The sequence below is a fragment of the Caloenas nicobarica genome, chromosome Z, assembly GCF_036013445.1.
Source record: "Caloenas nicobarica isolate bCalNic1 chromosome Z, bCalNic1.hap1, whole genome shotgun sequence".
Lineage (NCBI taxonomy): Eukaryota > Metazoa > Chordata > Aves > Columbiformes > Columbidae > Caloenas > Caloenas nicobarica.
This window is the reverse complement of record NC_088284.1, coordinates 57,797,184-57,819,518: the sequence shown is the minus strand read 5'-3', so window position 1 is coordinate 57,819,518 and position 22,335 is coordinate 57,797,184. Positions and strand designations below refer to the sequence as shown.

At 39.0% G+C, this 22,335-nt stretch overlaps 1 protein-coding gene across 1 annotated transcript in view; it reads left to right on the top strand.

Annotated features, from left to right (window-relative positions):
* Nucleotides 1-22,335, top strand: part of PTAR1 (protein prenyltransferase alpha subunit repeat containing 1) — a 36,226-nt gene that overhangs the window by 3,288 nt on the left and 10,603 nt on the right. The window contains exons 2-5 of the mRNA XM_065657015.1: nt 6,158-6,327; nt 12,364-12,430; nt 15,846-15,950; nt 18,147-18,360. Coding sequence (XP_065513087.1) covers nt 6,158-6,327; nt 12,364-12,430; nt 15,846-15,950; nt 18,147-18,360 — 556 coding nt within the window. The remainder of the gene's footprint in view (nt 1-6,157; nt 6,328-12,363; nt 12,431-15,845; nt 15,951-18,146; nt 18,361-22,335) is intronic.

Here is a 22,335-nt window from a genome sequence, read left to right as displayed (position 1 = left end):
AAACTCTTGAATCAAGGTTCCTCCTGGTGTGATTGCAAATTTCTCTGCAAGGGATTCAGAAAGAAACATATTTCCTTAAGTCTTTAAAATAGCCAAGTAAAAAATTTGTCTTGCCAGTGTTCTTTTTATTGGATTGCCTAATACTGTTGCGCAGCATTGATACTTCCAAACATACCAATAGGAAGTAAAAATAATTTTCTTATAACACTTAGTGGGAGGGGTCATCAGTGCAGAACTTTGTTATTGCAGCAGCAGTTTCCAAATCAAGTGGAGATTAATGTGAGAGCAAACAAAACAAAACTTCTAGAGAGCGAAAGTGTCGTAGCTTCTTTAGAAGCAAATACTGGCTAGAAGTACTTTGGATTTCAGTAATGTATTATTGTTGTTTCATTTATGAAAGTTTTTGGTTGTACCACTAAGATAATGACTAATCATAACATGCAAATTAATTTATTATTTGAAATTCTAAAAGAGAATTGTGTATATAATGCAGTGCACGATAAGGAAAAGAATGTTTCAACTCTTGGATTTAAGCCCCCTTGTCCCTACCTTTCACATGCTGAAAATTCATTAGCCATATAGTCATTTCATGAGACTTACTTTAGTGTAAAAATACACACCTTTCAAGTGCCCATGCTCCAGATTGTTTTCCAGTATTAAAAGCTTTTTATAATAGCAGAAATATTCAACTACTTAGGTTCAGTCTTTATTGTCAGTAGGATCATAGTTGCGTCATCCACTGATTGTACCACGTTCAGATCTCCCAGCTGTTATTTAATATCCTCTGTCTAATTCTTTGGGGAGGGGTTGTGTTATTTTAAAGATGATCTTCGAGAGAAAAAAATCAGACCGGTTCCCTTCACTTGGGCATGTGTCACGGTTTAACCCCAGCTAGCAATCAAAACCACGATAGCTGCTCGCACACTCCCCGCCCCCGCCCCCGCCCCACATTCCCCCCACCAAGTAGGGGAGAGAATCAAAAGGGAAGGGAAAAACTTGTGGATTGAGATAAAAACAGTTTAATAAATTAACAAAATAACACTAGTATACTACTGGTACTATGAATAGTATATCTAAAATGAAAAGAAAATATAAAATAAGTGATACTCAATGCAATTCCTCATGAACTTCGTGTGTGCCAAGCAGCCAGTCCCAGGAAGAGACAGAGCACCCTGGTCCCGAACAGCTGATCCTGGGGAGAGAGAGAGAAAAGACCAAAAAGACAGAAAGGCCCAGAGGCCTCTGCAAAATGGCAGAACCGTGAAAGGCCGAACTAAGGGAACTCCTGAACAAGACTCAGCTGGAATGGAGCAGAACTGGAATGGGTCTCCTCAACTGGAAAACCCAACTCCTATTAAATATGGAGCACGATACTTCATGTCATGGAATATTCTCATTGATCAGCCTGGATGTCAGTCAAGGTCTGTCCCATCCATGCCCCCCATTCCGAGCTGCCTTGCACCTGCAGACAGGGAGCCCAGAAAGACATTGGCTCCCAGACAACAACTAAGATAACAGTAAGTTCTTACATTCTCTTCACTTGAACTCAAAACCACTGGAAAGTTACTTGAAGAAAAATATTAATTCTATCCCAGGGTGCTGTCGTCTTATTCTCAAACTAAATCCAAACAATGACTGTGCTAGCTACAAAAACCAAGAGTTTCTAACTGCATGAAGAAAATTAACGATGTCAGTCAAACCAACACAGTTACCTAAAGCTGAAGACCCATCATGGTAGCACAGTAAGAAATGCCTCTTTCCTTAGCAGTACTGTGGTATTCCAATTTTGTGAAAGAGGATTTTAAAGTAGTTTGGCTGGAGTTTAATTTGGGGAGATCCACTGAATGACTGAGTCAAAAGACCGGGTTTCTTGAAGCAGGTCCTGCAACAGCTTGTCAGTAATGTTCTGCCATGGCTGAGGTTTGCACTATGGACCAGGTCTAGATTGTGCAGCTCTGTGATTTCCTGGGTCTCGTCTTGCATATCTTCTCCAGTCTCAGCACAGGTTGAAGAAGCTCTGTAATGGCTGCAGACTTCATGACAATCCAGCTAAATTCTTCCACTAAGTTCTGGCTGCTTCTACGGTGTATTTTAGGAATGCGAACTAACGTGGTATCCTGTAAATACAGAGATCATTCATGCAGTTTTTGGAACGTGATTGTGGTGCTTGCTTCGAGGAAAATAGATGCATCAAATAACTCCTAAAATTCAAGGCGCAATATCAGAAAACTGGAATATCTAGGGAGAGAAATGAAATCTTTTAATCGTAGTAGATGGTGCTTCTGATAGTACAAAATACTGGCAAACAGCAGCTGTCAATTGGTGTCTCCTTCAGTATTGTGAGCAGCTTGCACCACTCGATTGACCAAAATGTAGGCATCTACCATTCTGTAATGACCTTGAGCAATCCTGTCTTATGCACAGGCACATCTTCTGACACATGGCCCGTGACAGTTTGCACAAGATGAATGGTACTTCAGTCACTTCGTTTGACAAGCAGTAATTCACTGGTGCCTGCATGTGAGCCCTGCTGCAGAAGGTTTCTTCGGGTACATGATGGAGCAGAGGCTGCAGGCATTCTCAGGCAGTGTCTCCTGGGCTGACAGACCTGCCCCATTACTCGCTCCTTCTGCAGATTTGAGGGGCATTCAGGAGCAGCCTGTTGGAAATAGATGGTAGTTGGCATGAACTTTTTTTGCTGTAAGATAGGTACCCCTCCTTAGATAAATCTGCCCTCCTGGTATATTTGCATCGTGAATTTTGTTCCTTCTCAAGGACTGAATGCAAAATACAGTTTCTGAACCACATGGATCATAAAAAACAATACCAAGGTGCTAGAGACAACATTTCTACCAAATGACAAGCCCTGGTTTGCATCTTGGCAAAAACTGAGTAGTTAGGAGAGAAACTCTTTTATATGTTGCACTGTATCTTGGCGGATTTCATTATGCCGTGGTGCAGTCCTCTGCCAGTTTTGGCTAGCTGAGTATGTTTTAGAGTTGGGGTGTTTCAGGCTGACTTCTCAGCTCTGTACGAACCCTACCTGTCTGTCATTTTGGCATGTTTAAAGCAGTATTGTGAAACGTAGCTTACCCGAGTCAGTCTTTTTGTATGTGGTAAGAAGTGAAGGTGTGTATGTATGTAACTTCTTTTTTTATCTCCTTGCCGTTTACCTTTGGTGTACTGTTTGTAAGCAACAGCTGGTAAATTCTTGCGGTAATTTATGGAGTTAATGAACAAAGCTGTGGGCGACTACATCATCATTATCCAACACACAACTGGACAAACACACAATGCAGTGGGTGAGCAATTGGCTGACGGGCTGGGCTCATAGGGTTCTAGTAAATGGGGTTATGTCGGGCTGGTGACCAGTCACTAGCGGGGTTCCGCAGGGATCCATCTTACAGCCAGCACTCTTCGATGTCTTCATAAATGACTTAGACTCAGGACTTGAGGGAATAGTAAGTAAGTTCACCAATGACACTAAATTGGGAGGAGCTGTTGATGCCCTCGAGGGCATCAACACCTCGAGAGGCCCTGCAGAGGGATCTGGACAAATCAGAGAACTGGGCAATCACCTACTGTGTGAATTTCAGAAAGGGCAGGTGCTGGATTTTGCACCTGGGACACGACAGCCCTGGCTGCCCATACAGACTGGGGGACGAGATGCTGGAGAGCAGCTCTGTAGAGAGGGATCTGGGGGTCCTGGTTGATGGCAAGTTGAACATGAGCCAACAGCGTCCTGGCAGCCAGGAGGGCCAACCGTGTCCTGGGTGCATCAAGCCCAGCATTGCCAGCCGGGCAGGGAGGTGACTGTCCCGCTCTGCTCTGCACTGGTGCGGCCTCACCTGCAGCACTGCGTGCAGTTCTGGGTGACACAGGATAAAAAGGAGATAAAGCTACTGGAGAGTGTCCAGAAGAGGGCTACAAAGTTGGTGAAGGGTTTGGAGGGGAAGCTGTCGGAGGAACGGTTATGAGTCACTTGGTTTGTTCAGCCTGGAGAAGAGGAGACAGGGGAGACCTCATGGCGGCTCCAGCTTCCTCACAAGGGGAAGAGGAAGGATAGGCCCCAGACTCTTCTCTCTGGTGATCAATGACAGAACCCGAGGGAATGGCAGGAAGATGTGCTGGGGAGGTTTAGGTTGGACATTAGGAAAAAGTTCTTCACCCAGAGGGTGGTGGAGCACTGGAACAGGCTCCCCAGGGAGGTGTCACGGCCCCAAGCCTGACAGTGTTCAAGCAGAGACTGGACAAGGCCCTCAGACACATGATGTGAACTGTGGGGTTGTCCTGTGCAGGGACAGGAGTTGGACTCAATGATCCTTGTGGGTCCCTTCCAACTCAGGACATTCTGTGATTCTGTGATTCATTGCAGGTGGGAACCTGCATGTCATTGTAAGCAAGGCGAAGCAAAATTTGGCCAAGGTCCTCATTTAACATTCATAGAAGAAAGAATACCCATGTCTTGCAATTGTGTAGGAAAATGCTGATTTTCCTCATTTTGTTCTAAGATAGCCAGGGATGGGTGAGGGACCTGAGTGTGTGTTTGGAGACAGAGCCAAATGATTTGCAAATATCTTACCTTGAGTTACTTGTGCTCTTTGTAACTTGTGATGTATGTTGTGATGTATGGAAGATTTAATCTGCTTCTGAACAAGCAAATATATTCTTAGACAAGCACATGGTGTCACTTTTGATTCTGTTAGTAATAATCCAGTGAGGACACAGAATTAAATTGGTACACTCAGATTGTCCAGTAACAAAATTAGCTTAAGATAACTGAGTTGAGGTTGTGGGATTGACACTTGGAGTTATCTGTAGACTTCGTCTTGGGAAAAATTGCAGTGGAGAATTCCCTTTTTATCTGAGAACACAATAGATTTTTTTTTTCCTGCCTGAGATCTGAGGATCTCCCTCCCCATCAATAAAATCTTCTACTCAACAGGAGTTGGTTGAGAAATCATGCATAAGGGAAAGTATAAAATAATGCTGCTTTCTGTCCAGTTGAGTGTGAATACTTGACAACCTGTGCTTGTTTGTAAGATGCTGTTAAAGCTGCTCTTCCAACATCTCTATGTGCTAAAGAAGGCTGAGGAAAAAGTAAAATATGTTATAACCCTTTGAAAATAAACAACTGAGTTTCTTCTGCTTTGTTTGGTGATTGGAATTTTTGTGACAATCACCTTTTTTTTTTTTTAAGGCTTGATTGCTGTTTAGTCAGGCTGGCGCCTCTGTCTCAAATCTTCCCCTGCTCTGCAGGCCGCCTGGCGTAGCAGAAGGGAAAATGGGACATGTGGAAATTCGCACATTGCTGTCAATGTGATTTTTCTTTTTTGCGACCTGATCTTTGGTTTCAGAGCACCTGGTCACCCTGCTGCAGGGCATGCCTGGGTAGTTTTGGGTTGATCAGGTGACTGTATTGGGTAACATGTTTTCTTTCTGTTGCACTAGCACTTGTTACAGCTCCATAGCATCTCTATCACAAAGCGAGGGGTACTTGTGTTAATTCAGCAGGGTTAAACTGCTTAGGTGATAATCTAAAAATACAAAATAGAGACCTCTTTCATTTGGGATCTTTGGGTAAATCTAATAAAACTTTTCTGATTATCTTAAGGGGAGAAAAGCCAGAAACACCAAAAGGAATATTTCTAGAGAACATTCACATGATTTTGAAATCATGCTGGCTCATCTAATCATGGTTGTTACTTGCAGAGTATTCAGCAAGTCTCAAAATATTTCTGATTTTCTATTACTACAGAATTAGGGAACTAATACAATTTTTTGGTAGTGACTCAACTCAAAAACCACAACTGGCTTTTATATTATGTCTGAATAAATTGTACAGAGGTAAAATACATTTACTTGTTTTGCTCAAATCATTATTCATGCCTTAAAACATGTTTGAATTATCTGTTTTCCCATTTAATGTATTGCATGAGTTTTGTGGAGGATGACTTTTTGAAAATACTTTGTATCATACTTACACTCTAGCAAGAATCAAGAAGGTGAATTGAGTATAACACATACAGATTTTGGTAAAACAGGGAAAAAGATGGTGGACTGACTGGGTGGGGAGTATTGCCAGTTTGCTCTATTGAGAAAAATAATTGGTATCTACTGGAAATAAGTTTAATTATATTTCTTTCTGGTTTTTAAGAGATGAAATTGGATTAATACCCTGCCCTGAAGCCAGGTATAACCGGAGCCCTATCATCCTGGTAGAAAACAAGCTTGGTGTGGAGAGCTGGTGTGTGAAGTTTCTTTTGCCGTATGTCCACAATAAACTTCTCCTCTACAGACAAAGAAAACAATGGCTGAACAAAGATGGTAAGTTACCTGGTTAGAGAATAGTATCTGATGTGATTCTTAATGCACGTTTTCATAGAGTCATTTAGGCCAGCAAAGACATTTAGTATCAAGTCCAACTATTAACCTAACACTACGAAGTCCACCACTAAACCATGTCCCTAAGAACCTCATCTACTCATCTCTTAAACCCCTCCAGGGATGGTGACTCAACCACTTCCCTGGGCAGCCTGTTCAACCTGGGCAGCTTCACAACCATTTCTGTGAATAAATTTTTCCTAATAGCCAATCTGAACCTTCCTTAGCACAACTCAAGGCCATTTCCTCTTGTCCTATCACTTGCTACTTGGGAGAAGAGACCAACACCCTCCATGCTACAACCTCCTTTCAGGTAGTTGTAGACAGCAATAAGGTCTCCCCTCAGCCTCCTTTTCTCCAGGCTAAACAGCCCAAGTTCCCTCAGCCGCTTTTCATAAGATTTGTGCTCCAGGCCCCTCACCAGCTTTGTTGCCCTTCTCTGCACTGTCTCCAGCCCCTCAATGTCCTTCTTGTAGTGAGGGGCCCAAAACTGAACACAGGATTCAAGGTGAGGCCTCACCAGTGCTGGTACAGGGGGATGATCACTGCCCCAGTCCTGGCCATGCTATTCCTGATACAAGCCAGGATGCTGTTGGCCTTTTTGGCCACCTGGGCACACTGCTGGCTCATATTCAGCCAGCTGTCAATCAACATCCCCAGATCCTTGTCCTCCAGGCAGCTTTCCAGCCACTCTTCCCCGAGCCTGTAGTGCTGCCTGGGGTTATTGTGACCCAAGTGCAGGACCCGGCACTTGGCCTTGTTGAACCTCATACAATTGGCCTCAGCCCAACGATCCAGCTGGTCCAGATCCCTCTATATGGCCTTCCTATCCTCCAGCAGATCAACACTCCCACCCAACTTGGTGTCATCTGCAAACTTAGTGAGGGTGCACTTGATCTCCTCATCTAGGTCATTTACCTCTTTTGATGCCACACTGGTCTTTCTTAAAGCCAGTTTAACCTGTTCTGGAAGAACTGAGGGTTCCTGGGGATGAAGTCCAGCTTTGGATTGTGCATCTTGACAACCTGAAGAAGTTGTAGGGTTGCTTAGCTGAAAATGTAAATCCTTTCTCTCTTGCCCAAGCTGGAAGTGTTAGATGGTAATGACTTATTCATGTGAGTTATTTAGGGAAGTTATGTTAGTCTTTACAGAAGGAATTTTGTCTTACTTTCCTGAGCCAGAAGGAAAACTGTGATGATGTGTGGATCTGAAGCAAGAAACAAATGCAGTGTTTCTCAGTAAATAGTGGAGTGGCATGACATTTACATTACTGCCTGTTTGAGGAAACTTGTTTTGTTTTCTTTTTTTGAAAACGAAATTTCATTCTGCTCCGTTTCTTCAATTACAAAATTCAGTGTAAAATGTGTGAGAAGAGTCGATCTACAGCATTTTCATGTCTGTTGAGGTTTTGTGTCACTACTATAAAACATGATCAGGACCTCATCTTGTTAATAACCTGTTTGTAAAGCAAGGTGCAGCTTACAGAGTTTAGTATGTTTTACCATTAAGTGAGTTTCACGTGTGACAGGAAATTTTAGCAGAAACTGAACAGCAGCAATGAGGAGGGAATGAAGCTGCAAGTCTTTCCCAGGTTGACTTAACAGAGTTGTCTTTAATGTTGTGTAAAAAGGCATACTGTATCGAGATGTTACATTTTCCGTACGTTTGAAATATCTTAAAGGATTTTCCTCCAAATTCTTTTTGTAGACTACAGTGCATGCTTGGAATTTGGCAAGGTAGGTGTTTGCTGAACATAGTGAAGGGATAGATTTGTTTATTACTGTTGCAAAATTCAATTGCATATTCTATTGATGCTTATAATAAACAGCGATTGCAAGTGTAGCCTCTTGTTACCTCTTTTGTGGTGTTCAAGTTACTGTAAGCCGTTTTAAATTGCACAGAGAAGAAAAGCAGGGTGCTGATTCATGTGTCTACTTTCAGATGTGGTGTCCGATATTTTTGGCAGGATCCTGGAAGAAGGAAGTGCTTTATAGTCAGTCATTGGTAGCTTACTGTGACAGATGTTTATTTAGTTATGGTTTCTTTTAGATACTTGAGTAAGATGGTGTCTTGGAATTCAGAATCATGACTATTTCTCTTCTGGCTATCGTTCCAGTTTAGAAATCAGAGTTCTACAATATGTTTTTATTCTTTCTCTGATATTTTTTTAAATCTTGCATGCATATTATTTGTATTATCACAATATGGTTTTCCGAAATCGCTACAAACTTCTCTTTTTATGCAAAGTATTTTTGTGCGTACTCCCAGAATATCCTTACTTCCCATAAATCTGTGTTTCTACTTTTACAGCATTCTTCTGGAAAGCACATCTTAGCGTGACAGACTTCTGTAAATCTGGATACAGCCATATTTAAAAAGAAAATGTGCCAAAAACGTTTTGTCATATTTGTCCTTTTGCAGCTGGGGACACTTTAATGTACAAAAGGACATGTATGTCATAGAATCATTTATGTTGGAAAAGATCTTTAAGAACATCAAATGCAACCATGTTGTGTGCACCTATGATGTTATAGGTTGCTTAAAATGTGTCTAGCAGAAAGTACTTCGAAATTGTAAATAAAAGATTGTTTTTGTTACTGACAAAGAGGGGACTAGCTGGCAACTACTGTCATTGTGTGCCAGATCTGTCATAAGACTTTCTATTGAAAAGTAGCTCACAGGTTACTAAAACTGGGTCATTTGTCATCTCGGGCTCAGAATCCACACTTGATGAAATCTTCGTCCGTTACTTGTTGCACAAAGCATCAAGCAACATAAACATGAAAGAACTGGATATTGCTTTTTTATTTTCCTTTTGTCTTCTTCTTTCCTTTGCTGATATTCAGGACACAGTGAAACTCTGTTATGGGAAAACAGCCAAAATGGTAGACAAGCTTCTGTTTAAGTTGGGTTCTATTTGGTGCTGTTCCAGACCTTTGACATTAACAGAATAATCATGTTGGCTGGAAATCATGACTTAGAAGAATATACTTTGTTTATCCTACTAAGTGGAGCCATGTAGACTATGAAAACTGTTTGTAAAAAGTATTCAAAAGAACAAACTAGTCTGTAATAGACTTTTGCTTAATATGTCTTGTCAACCGTAGCATATACAGTGGTTAGTACCTAATAATTACTAAAACCATCATTGTATTTACAAAATTCAGCACTCAGAAGTTCAGTATTTTTAATGACCTAATTCAGAACTGGCTCTAATCCTGTTCTTTGTTGCAGCATTTTGCTGCATCTCTTCTTTTTATCCTCTATGGTACAGTTTAATTTACCTTTCCCTCCTAACAAGTGAAAACATCCTGCAGACAGAGTTCCTTTATTGCACAGTCCTGTTGCATCGACACGTAACATGGTTGAGCACTGGAACACTTAGATGCAGCCCAGTGACCTCTTGGCAAAGTGATAAGCAGCTGAAAGTAAAGTTCACCATGGGGAGTCTCAATCAACCTAGATTTGATGCTCTGAACTCTACATAATGTGTTTCAAAAAATCATACCAAGCCAGCAAGTTGCTGGCAGTCTAGATTAAATATAACCTGAAGCAAGTTTAAAATATATGTGACTCTTTTTCTAGGAGAGAAGCTAGTATTGAAGTTTTTTGGGTTTGAGGGTTTTTTTATTTGGTGGGGATTTTTTTGTTTGCTTGGTTTTGGTTTTGTTTGGCTTTTTTTGGTTGGTTGGTTGGTTGGTTTGTTTTTGTTTTTAATGAAGAAACTCTCGGTTGCCATATAGTAGGTATTGTGAATTAGATTTAAAGATTTATTTTACCGTGGAAGAGTTATTAGCTCTTGGCCTGTTGCATTTTGGAAGGCAATGTGTATTGTTTATGACACAAGGTAATAATAGCAGAATAAAAACACCATTTAATTATGTATATTCATGATATGTAAAATGGAGATATTTTTAAAATGTAGAATAACTACTAATACTTTGAGAAGGTAAAATGGAAAGTCTCCATGAAACAATGACAGCTCACAATTTTAACTATAGATCTATCTTCATGAAACTGGTGTTTCGTTAAATGTTGCCAGTGAAGTTTTTTGAATGTAAAACAGAAACAGTAGCCAGCAAAACACTTAGTAGGTCTTAATTTTACATATGTAAGTAATGTGAGTAATCCTGGATTTTTCAACTGGGCAATTATTCTGTCTAAAATTAAATAGGTGTTGAGGTACTTTGCTGATTCAGGGGCTGGGTAAGTCAAAAGAAAAAGCTTTGTATATTTAGGCAGCAAATGAGAAAGAAGCTTTGCACATATGAGAAATATTAATTCCCTGGCAACAAAGAGGGGTTTAAAAGGAAATCTTTCATTAAAGGAAAAAAAGCCCACATCGCAACTAAAAAACATGAAAATGGAAAGTTAAGTTAGTTCCTTGAGGTAATTTTTAAAATATCACAATAACAGCTTATTAAAATCAACAGAGTACACTAAAGAATTTTTTTCCCCTGCATTATGTGATGGCATAACATGTTCCTTGTAAATGGGAACGCTATGGGAAACACACAATTGCTTTGTTTGGACATGAATGAGCAGTCATACAGTTGTATACAAAGGTATTCCATTTTTTGACCCAGTTGAATATTAACCTCTCGAAGTCTTGGTTAAAAGATACATGAAGCCATGTTCCTTTGCATTTTGAATTAATATGCTCCGTTATTTTTGCATTTAATCTGTGACTTAAAGTTTCATTTTACAGTCACATTAACTCCATTAACCATAGAGGTAGTTCCACGAGATACTCTTCCTTTTCCTTTTTTTTCCTTGTAAAGCAATAAAGTGCCTCTTATTTGCTGAAAATCACCTGGAGTACAATCGATTTAGTATGTTAAATGCAGGAGATAATGTTATCAAAATTTCTTGGCAGTGAAAGCCTGGATAGTCACATTCAGTTTTGAAGAAAGTTTCTTCTTAATCAATTGCAAAATTACCGTGTAAATTTGATAGTTGTGATTGCATGGCAGGTTAAGTGAGCTGATGCTGTGTCTCCTGAGAGCAGAGGTTCAGGGGCCCAAGGCAGTGACAGTCCCTCATTATCTCAAGCTCAAGTGTTACCCTGGTGGGACTCAAACCACTGGAATAGTGTCGTGGAGTGCAAAGGGAAAGACTGGGTTACAATGAAATTAACTCTTCTGTTCTCAGCAACTGTATACCTCAGTCTTGTTTTTATGACATTGTTAAAAATAAATGTAATAATGTAAATCTGAAATTTGTGCAGTGCTTAAATGGAGGGATGCAAACAAATGTCTGTTCTTTTTTACTGAATTAGTCTTAAAACCTTAGTCTGAAGCAATGCTGTCACTTCAGGACGTATTTGAAGTGTTTTCTCTGCAGTTATTGGGAGTTATTTTGTGATCCTAATTCATGGTTATGGTGTTTCATTTTCCTACCTACAGGCTTTTTATAGTATTTGTATTTTTTGTAACAGTATAGTATAGTACAGTATAGTATAGTATACAGCAGCCATCTGCAGCTCAGACTTCTACTGAAATATTAGGATATATTTTTAATGGTACTATATTATTTAAAAATCACTGGATTTTCCTTGAAGAATTCTCTGTTTATGATATATACAGCATGTCTGCAATTTTAATTACTAAATACTCAAGGATTCTATGCAATCGCTGTCTCTATACTCTATGGGCATACTCTATGTTTGATTATAGCACTACAGGTTGTGGTGAGAAGTTGCCAGCTGCAAACTTCTTGGATGTGAGTTATTAGCAAGATAGAAGTCCGTTATTTGAAATAATGAAAAGGGAGGATCTGTCAGATTTTGCTGCCTCATAAATTAAACGAGCATTTCTTCTGGAATGAGATGGAGCAGTGTTTTGCAGAGGTGGGCATCCCTGGGTACAGCAGTCCACGGGGGAGAGACTTTGGGGAAGGACAGGGAGTAGGAGAGTGGAGAGACAACACTGCTGTAAGTGAATCATTGCTAATATTGTGTCTCTTGTTCAATTGTTTTAGAGCTGATAGATACCACGTGTACCCTGCTGCTGCTGAACCCTGACTTCACCACTGCCTGGAACGTGAGGTATGTTGCGCTCAGCAGATGACATCAGGGAGGCCTGGACCCTTACGTGCCAGTCAGCTGTAAGCTTTGTTTTAACTGGTAATTAGTGACACAGCAAGAGGATTTCAGCTAAGGAGTGCCAAAGAAGTGACAAAAATCTCTTCTATCCTGTATGCCTTGCAGATAGTTTCAGACTGATTTTTTTTTTTTTTTTTCTTATTGTTGTTTAGTTTGTTTTGTTTCTTTGGTCAGTTTGGGTTTTGTGTTTATTTGAAGGGTTTTGTTTATTTGGTTAGTGGAGTCTAAAGATTACACTGCTCTATGTGAAGGCCTATGTTTGGCCCACATTTTGGGGGGATGTAAATCCCATTGAACTGTCACTCTGCTTTCCTTCTGTCATTTAAGGAGGGCCATTTGTAACCTTTAGATTGGCATATCCTTTTTGCTGAATCACGTACTGCCCAACTGATGTCTTCTGTCTGTCTTCACTGTTTTAATTTTACCCCTCCGAATATTATACCTGAAAGCTTTTGAGGTAACCATTCAATTTGCTGCCATTAGCAATGCAGCTTATCAAGACTGAATAGCTCTCAATAGATACACTGCAGGAGAAGGGGAGGAAGGCAATTATCCTTTATTCCAGACACATTCTCCCGCGCTCTGCACCTTTCTTGTGCCTCTTGGGATTAGTCTTGCTTCACCACTAGTCATGCTGCAGTACAAAGAGTCATTAAGGACGAAGAGCAGAAGTTTACTTCCTTGCTTCTAATGGAGCCCAGAAGCAATGGTTCTTCATAACCCTGTAATCTGATAACTTTTTTGTGTAAATCTCAGTCGTAGGGAATAGTCTCTTTCTGCTGCCTAGGTAAGAGTGGAGGCAGTCTCCAAGGAATAGTGTTAGAAGGGCTGGAGGGCTAACAGAATATTATATGTTAGTGTCTAGGAGGGCTCTCATTAAAAATAGGCCCTTGTAGTTGAGATGCATTATTGCAATATGAAAAATTAACAAAATGACCTAGAAAGATGATGTCTTCAGGTAGCTGTCAGTGCTAGATATGGCAAATTCAGCTTTTTTTTTCCTTTTTTGTTTTTCTTTCACTGCTGGTGTAGTTCTGAAGGATACTGCTGTGATCTGTATCCTTCTAGCATCTCAGTTCTAAGAAAGGGGGATCAAAATGATAGCAAAGGGCTCGCTGTCATGAAAATGTATAGCTTGAGTAGCTTTCAAGTGATAAAATGGAATTAGGAGCATGTGTAAGTACTAGATCTACTACAATAATGTAATCTTGTGGTACTTAAAACTGAATTCAGGTTTTTGGTTTAGGATTTGTGGATTTTTTTTTTTAATGCAAACACATCCATCCTTATCAGTCTGGCTTTTTTCTGCATGACAGATAAAAGCATTTGCTCTTACGTACATGAGAAGAATAGTTCAAAGTTGTAAATGGAATTAGAAATGTTAATGAATATGGATGAAGATTGTTTTCTCTTTTATAATGTTTATAGTTTACCGTAGCATACATATCACTACAGGTGGTCTCCTTGCCCCCACAAATTCTTGGCTAGTGGCCTGATTGGCGGTCTGTCTTTGAAGCTCCCGTTAGCATTCAGGGAGAAGCTGTAGTTACACCAGCCAGTCAGTAGCTGTGGAATTTACCACTGAGCCTGCTCTAGCCAAGGGACTGCTTTGCTGAATCTGACCCTACATTGTTTTATGCTGCTGCTGGGAGTTTGCTCTTTTGAAGTTTAGACACTTAACTGGTACAACGTTTCAGCTTCTATTCTGTGAAATTCCTACTTCGGTAGATTACAGGTCAAGCTAGCCAGTCAGGGAGTAGAGGACAGACTCCGTTCTGCACAGATGCTGGAGATAAATCTTTATTCTGAGCTAGTATAAGCTGCGAACTAATTGTGTGTGGCTTCCACTCTGCTGGCAGAACATGATGGATCTGCAGTAGGATGTTTTCGTCTTGCTCAGGGGGTGTTTGTCATGCCAGATTCATCTTATATTCTCCACACACAAATTCACTGCTTTATTTTGAGGGAAAAAAGTATCATAGATTCTAAGCAGCCTAAAAAATAGAAAAATGTAATAGTTATTTACTGAATAGCAGCTCTGCACATACAGTGTTCCCTGTAGAATTTTCTGTTTCTTTTTAAGCTGGGGTAATCCCTACTCCCTATGTTGAATTCTCTGCTGAGAGCTTCAGAGATAGTGATTGACTCAATAGCACGGAACTTGAAGATACAGAAGAGTGTTTTTCGAGACTCAGAAAAGGATATCTCTTCCTTGGAAAGCAGGCAGGACTTGTCAGAGCAAGAAGACTGGAGTCATGGTGTGGAAGACTAATGGGCATTTGAGCTCAGCTGACAATCGTAGAATGTTGTATCCGATTAATGAAGCACAGGAGACCAAAAAACTTCAAATGTGTTACCTGCTAGGAAGAGACAGATAATCTATCTTGACTTTGGAGCTATTCTAAACAATTGTAATATGCCTGTGTAGGTTTGTCTTTTATTTATTTGTTTTAATGAGAAGTGACTGGGAAGCTACAGAAAGGCAGGGATTATAACTTAAACCATAAGAACAGAGCAAGAGCTAATTGTATGACATAGGAAGGCATGATAAAGACTAGGAGACGTGTTGCTGCTTAGAAATTGGAGGGAAATCCCTGTTACACTGAATGGGCAACAAGACATCTGCAATTGTTAATCATAATTTCAGTTATCCTGTGTTTCTAGAAGCTGAAAAATCTTCCAAGTTAAAATGACCAGAATCTTTACCTAAGTGTTTGTAAAAGAATTGTCATAGGTGTTTCTCTTCTTGCTGGTATACTTGCTGGTATGTACAATTAATCTAAAGTCCAAAGGCATTAGGTAACAAGACATTCTGAAAAGTCAAACCTTTTCCTATCAGAAAGCAATTACTTCAAAGGTTTCAGCAAAAACATAAGGCATGTTAAAATCATTTCAGATTATCTTTTATGGGAGCTAGAATTCTGAAGGCTGTGGTTCACATGGCAAAATGTTTCCTTAAAGAGCTTTAAATGGATGTATTTGGGAGTTTATGGTACTTTAGTCATACTTGTGATTGAAGTCCCGTACTTGTGAATGGGAGGATCTCTCATTTGAAAATTTATGAAGCTAAAAACTACTTTTCTACCACAGCAGTTAAACTGAATCCTTCCTGTAATGTTCCTCAACTTTGCAAAAGAGTATATTTACTTCAAGAGTAAATAATGTATGAGCCTCATTATTTACAGTTAGTGCTTTGGTACAGAGCCACTTCTGCAACAAAGGCTTTTTAAACTCTTGTAGTTTGACAGTGAAGCTCTATTATGATACAAAGGAAATGCCATGCTTTTTGTTATTGGGATTTGTGTTCTGTTTTCAGGGTACTTCTTTTATTCATACAAATTTATTTTGTCTTTTGTAGGAAAGAATTAATACTGTCTGGCACTTTAAATCCACTTAAAGATTTGCATCTTGGAAAACTGGCGTTAACCAAGTTTCCAAAGAGTCCAGAAACATGGATTCATAGGTTTGTTTTCTTTGCCTTCTGTTGCCCCCCCAAACTTAAACATTTTTCCTAGGGTTTTTTTTCCTGTGCTTAAGGAGAGCCATAGGTAAAGGAGGACATCTAGAAATATAGCAGATTCTATGAGCCAGTCATTGTAAGATGCCATGCCTAGGCTTTTGAATATATCTGCCTGTATTTTACACTTAGAACTAAAATCACGTGCACTGTTTTTGCTGCATATTTTAAAAATAAACTTTGAAGGTGGGATAAATCTTCTTAAAGGTTTACCACGTCTGTCTTGCATGACTTCTCAGCCTGAGAATTCTGATTCTATCAATAGTAAATATTTGAACATTGTGGATTTCTCCCTCTTTCCCTACTCCAAATAATAATAATAGTAATTATTATTATTGTTGTTGTTGTTATGATTATTTACTATATTGCTTGTCTACAGGCATTTCAGAAAGACAAGAATCTGTAAAGCTAGCGTTTATAACCAAAGTTGAGTTCTTTTCCATTCCAGTCTGATCTTTTTGGTTTGAATTTATTTTTTCCATTTCTAACGTAAGCAATATCATCAAGTCACCACTGCTAAATACTAAAATAACAGAGCACATTTTTGGAAGACATAACTCCAGAATTACTCAAATGCACAAAGCTAACCATCTCTGTCATGACTGACTGTACATAAAATGCCTGTAGCACAACCAAGTGAAGTATAGGCCTATTGTTCAACTTTGTTTAAAAAAAAAAAAACAACTTAGTATGTGTGCGATTTTTTTTTTTTTCCATGATGTATTTTTCACAGGATATCTCATCCTTTTATAGACAGCCTTAAAGAGATTTGAATGTAGCACATTAGAAAACTTAAAAAACATAAATAAAGCTTCAGTTGTACTGAAAAAATAGGAATTTGGGGAAGAATAATTTGTCGGTAAACTCTTCTTTGTGAGAGCATGAGCTTAAAATTCTCGAATTAAGCTAGAATGTAACACATGGAATATTCCTAGGCATTTCTTAATTTACAAGTGTCTACTTAATTTCTGTTAATTTCTTTTGTAGTAGCATTAACGTAGCAACAACATTGATTAATTTCTGCAACACTGGTTTTTTTTGTTGTTCTTCAACTGCTTTTCATCATGTACATACTCTTAACTCATGCTGCTTGATTTCTGTGTTTGAAGTTAAAGGAATATGTGGAAATAATGGGAAAAAATTTGCAGTTTATAATGGTTTAGCCTTTCCTGCATGGTAGCTGACACTGGAAAACTATGATTTTTTGCATGTAACTAGTGCTGAACCAGATGCCATCCATATCATTACGACGGTCAATATATTTTTATTAAACTAGTCAGAATGTTCATTTACATCTTAGAAATAATAAAAAATTCTGTCTATAACTTCTGTGCCATCTTAAACTAGCAGTATTTTAATAGTGTTATAATTTGTTGTTCTTTCGTGTATTTGCCTAAAACAGAAAAGTATGTTTGAAGATGATTGTACAGATGTTTGGCTGGGATTTGAATGTGCTGACAGTGATTGATACATGTTAGAAAATAAGATCTGCAAAAATTTTCTTTCTGCATCACCATAGTGATTAATTGTTTGTTTTCCCTTCCCCCATGATACCAAATTTCAGACAGAAGTGCAAAAAGATAGGATAGGCAGTTACAAAATTCAGTAAAACATATCCAGATTTTTTTTCTTATGCATGGCAGATACGCTCACTAAAGAAAACAAAATGCCTGTCATACATTTTGCCATGTGGCCTTTTCTTATACGATTTGGGGGCTGTCAGATAGATCTTGTGCATATACAGTTTGTGCATATATATTTTGGATACTTTATTTTAGTGCTATACAAGTCTCTGAAAGAGGAGCTCATCAGAAGTCTCACACAGACAATTGAATTTTTTTCACAAATTTGCTGTTTCCTTCTCTTTTCTTTTAGTATGCTATAAGTAGCCATGACCACTGACAGTGGGCGAGCTAAGACAGCTAGAGTTAAATTATTTTGGCATGTGATTGTAAAGTCATAGCTTTCAATATGGTTAGAGTTCAGATGGTTATGTTTACTGCTTATTCGTCATCTCGTTACAGTGTAGTTCAGATAACTGAAGTATCAGAAAGGTTTGATTGATTTATGTAAACGAAGAAACATTTTTATTTCCTCTTAAAATTGCTCTCTTACCATTAACACTGTACATCATTTAACCAGACGATGGGTGCTGCAACAACTAGTTCAGGAAAACTCCTTGCCCAGTCTTGCGACTAAAGGAAACTTGGGAGCAGCACCTCTGGAGAGAATTCACCGACTAGTGCAGGAGGAGATGAATGTCTGCTCTGAAGCTGCTGGGAGGTACCCGAGCAACTACAATGCCTGGTCCCATCGCATCTGGGTGTTAGAGCATTTGGCGAAGCTGGCTGTCAAGGTATAATGCAATAGTGAATAAAGTTTTACATTTCCTTGCCTAAAAAACCCCACTGGTTTGCCAAGCTGATCATATGACATGCATGGAAAGTATCATATTAAGTTAGCACAGGTAGCTAAGAATATTTAAAAGAAAAAAGCAAAACATTGTGACATGTTCTGCATTTTTCCTGTCAGTGTAGACAAGTTCTGCTCTGCAGAAAGAACAGATTTTACTTGCCCATGTACAAAGTTAGGTTTGTTGGTACTTAGTATTCATGAACTTGTGGTAGGAGGATAGATGAGACTCTGCGAGCTGAAATAAAGAAGGAACAACTGAAAATACTTCATCTAGCACTAATCTTGAAATTCCTAATAGAGAAAAAGGCAGGTATTATTTTGATAATGTAATGCAATATCTTGTTTTGATACCCTTATTCAGCTTATCTGTCGTTTCAAAATATTGAAGGATTAAGTAAAGACAGCAGGAATTTCACAGAAAGTATAGTAGTGCTTTTAACTAGTTTCTTCAGTTAGGGTTGGAGGCCTATATTAATAGGAAACAAGGACTTCCATGTAAGTCTTTAATAACTTGATTAAAAAGAAGGGAAAAAAGTTACCACTAGTTAAAACTCAAGTCATTTTATGCTTTAGCTAACAGTACTTTGAATATTGGGATAACACAGAGTGCTTTTTGCACTTGCTATTCTTTACTGATTTAATTAAACAGAAAAGAATTGCACTGTGGTATAAATAACTCTTCCCAGAGCTGCAGTTATTCTGCTGGGTTTATTCCTTGGCAGTTGTTGATAATTTATGTCACAAAGCATACCTGTGAAGGAAGTGGTTTAAATTTGTTCAACTCCCAAGTCCATTTGCCTTACCTGCCATCACAGTCGCCCTACTGGTCCTCTTTTTAGGCTGATTAGTAATAAAGTGATGGTTTTCTCTGGCAAAATTTCACTGGTGCTGCTCCTCAAGTAGTGTTTAACCCACTGGGAAATCTTCATGTTGACTCTAGGTCAATGCTTCTCTTCAGATGGCCTAGCAGTAGGTGTTTGGGATGCAGGAAAATTAGGAAAAAGTGTAGAACATAAGATGTCAAAAATCTTGAGATAAAATTTGTGTCTAGATAACTTTGAAAGCCAGAATCAGCAAGTGATTATTTGCAAAATGTGATGTGAGGAAAAAAGCAAATACAAGGAGGATGAGGACAAAACAGACATAGGTTTTCACAAGAATATACAGGTTGTTTTCTTGCTTGATGTTTCTTTTTGTACATTCAGCAATTTGTGTGTTTGAATATCTGAAAGAATGCTAAATTTCACTGAGATGTAAGACTGGAACTGTGCTGAAAAAGTTAGAAAAAGCAGTCACTGTGATTCTACAGCCGTTTAGTTCTTGCAAGATTGCCTGAAATTAGAGTACATTGTGTTATTTAAGGCTACATTTCTGCTGTAATACAAACTCTGCAAATAGTCTGAGGTAGTTTTTATTATGGTGTACAAGGAAACAGAGGCCCAGAAACATAATGTATATGTCGTGTTATTGAAATAAGACTTCTAAAAACGGGTTTGTCATTTGTGAAACTGTTGACCTGCTTTGGAGGATTTAAGGGGGTACATTATTTCTTAGGGTCTGGGGTTTTTTTTCTTTGGTTTGGTAATCCTGATGCTTTTTCAGACTGAATCTCAGTGAAACTCTCAAAAAAATAAATTAAATACTAGAGAGTAAAGGTTTGCCCATGTAGGAAGATTTTCTCACAGAATATACAGGTTTCTTCTGTCTTACTTTAGACAGTAAAAAACCATCTTGTTGGAATATAGAAGTCTCCATTTATTTTTCCTGCAGAATTCAAACCACACTAGCAAGTTTACATAGTGTTTAAAAGGTATTCATTAATGTCAGTTAGGGATTTGTCAAGAATAGCTGGTTCCAAAGCAATCTAATCTTTCTGGTATTGGAACAGTTGCCTCAGAAAATGGCAGGGAAATTTGACTTCACCTCCCTCACATGGCAGTGCAGTTAGCTGATGGGGGGAAAACATGGGCTGCAGACAGGTACTAATAATTGCGTGTTAGAGAACCAGAGTAAGAGAGTAGTATCATTATAGTTTGTTAAAATTCATACACATTGTGATGCTTCAGAGAAGTCATGCGGGTACAAAACCAGGATGTAGTTCAGCAAGGATGGACAGACTTTTTTATTTTCTTTGGATAGGAATGCTTTATAATTACAGGATGGAGAATGACTTGATCAGGCCCTACAGTGGAAAAATAAGCTAAGAAACAAGTGGTGTGGTGATTGTCATGAGGCAACACCTCTCTTGTGTGGCATCCAGAAGACAGAAGCATGCTCATCAAACACAAAGTATTTTTTCCTGTAGACATCCCCAGCAAGGCCTTGGCTTTTTTTCAAATGACTGGACCTTCAGAGATACCTGTCATTTGTGTGAGTGGACATTGTCACATTTATCTAGTTATCCTTAACAGCTTTTTCCCCATTGGCCCAGACCAGACAGGAGGTTTTGGGCTGCAGATGATGGTGGGTAAGCACATTAAAAAAAACAAGCACAGCATCAGGGAGGGTGTAAGAGGGAGTGTCTACCCAGAGGTTGAGGCAAAAGTCACCAAGCGCATACGTCCTATTCTGGAGCAGGGTGCCACTTCCATGGTGCTCAGCTCACCACCAAAGGTAGAAGCAGCCCTGTTGTAAGAGGTTATCGAGAATAGGGAGGGAGGTGTTTTTGTTATCATCTCCTCTTTGCTTCACAGAAGAATGGCAAAGAACCTCTGTTGGAATTCAGATGTAAGCTGGCATTTTGTTTTACCTCCAGTTGTTCGAAGCACCTTCCACTGTTACTCTGAGGTTCCTAGGGGAGAGGCTTTGTTTTTTTGTAGAACTCAAGAGGTTTAATGACAATCATCTCTCTTGCTTTTCTAAAAGAGGTTTTCTAGTTCAGGTAAGGAGTGATGCTGAGTGTCATTCTGTTTGATTTGTGTAGGGAGTTAAATGCATAACTATAAGGTTCCCCTGTAACTTTGTAGCTTATAAATGTGTCAGGTAAATAAATCAGACTATTCTGAGATCTAAGTTGGACATAATGTGCATAGTATCAGTTCCAGCTGAACAAAAACTGATCTGATTTTGCTTATATCACCCTTGAGCCTTATGTTGTTTTTAATAGGCTTTTAAATTTTAATGTTCAGAAATTTAAATTAGTAAGCTCAGTTCTGCTGAAAAGAGAGAAAGTTGATCTTGTGGTTTAAACTGCAGAACTGGAGATGAGTTTTAACCCACTTAAAAATCCCTTGTATGGGCTGTTAGTTAATAGTGCCCTTCAGTTTGCTCATCCGTAAAAGGAAGATGATGCTGGTATCTCTTGTCAAGACCTAAAAAAGAGTATCTTGGGTAGATTGTGCAATTCGTATTGTTTGTATTTGCTCTAATGTTTTAGAACAGGTGCACCACAAAAAGGGTGTATGATTAGCCTTGTTCATTTCCATGGTTTTCCTTGTGGGAGGCTGTGCCTCTTGTGCTGCAGGAGAAAAAGACAGACTTGTGCCTATGAAAGTTGCTTTGGATCAGCCAGTCCTGTTAAGTGACATAGGTAGCTTAGAAAAAGAGATTAAAAGCAAGAATGTACTAGTAAAGTTATATCCAAAGTCTTTAGAAGTAAACGAAAAAGATAGTTCTGATCTCTTTGGACAGTTTAAACTCCAGAGGAGGAGCAATGTGAGGAAAGAGGTTAAAGCCCAAAAAGAAATAAAACCATTAGTTCTCATAGAAAGTAAAGTAAAAGAAGCTTTGCTCAGTAGCCAAACTCACCTGTCTTCCTAGAAATTAATTTTGAAGGTTTAGAAACACTCAGAATGAAGAGAAAATACATAGGTGCCAGCAGTCACCAGTGTAAGTGTTTACTGCAGTTGTCGCGAAACCCTGTCTGGTAGGTCACCAATTACCAAGTCAGGCAACTTAATTATGGACAAGCAGTTTT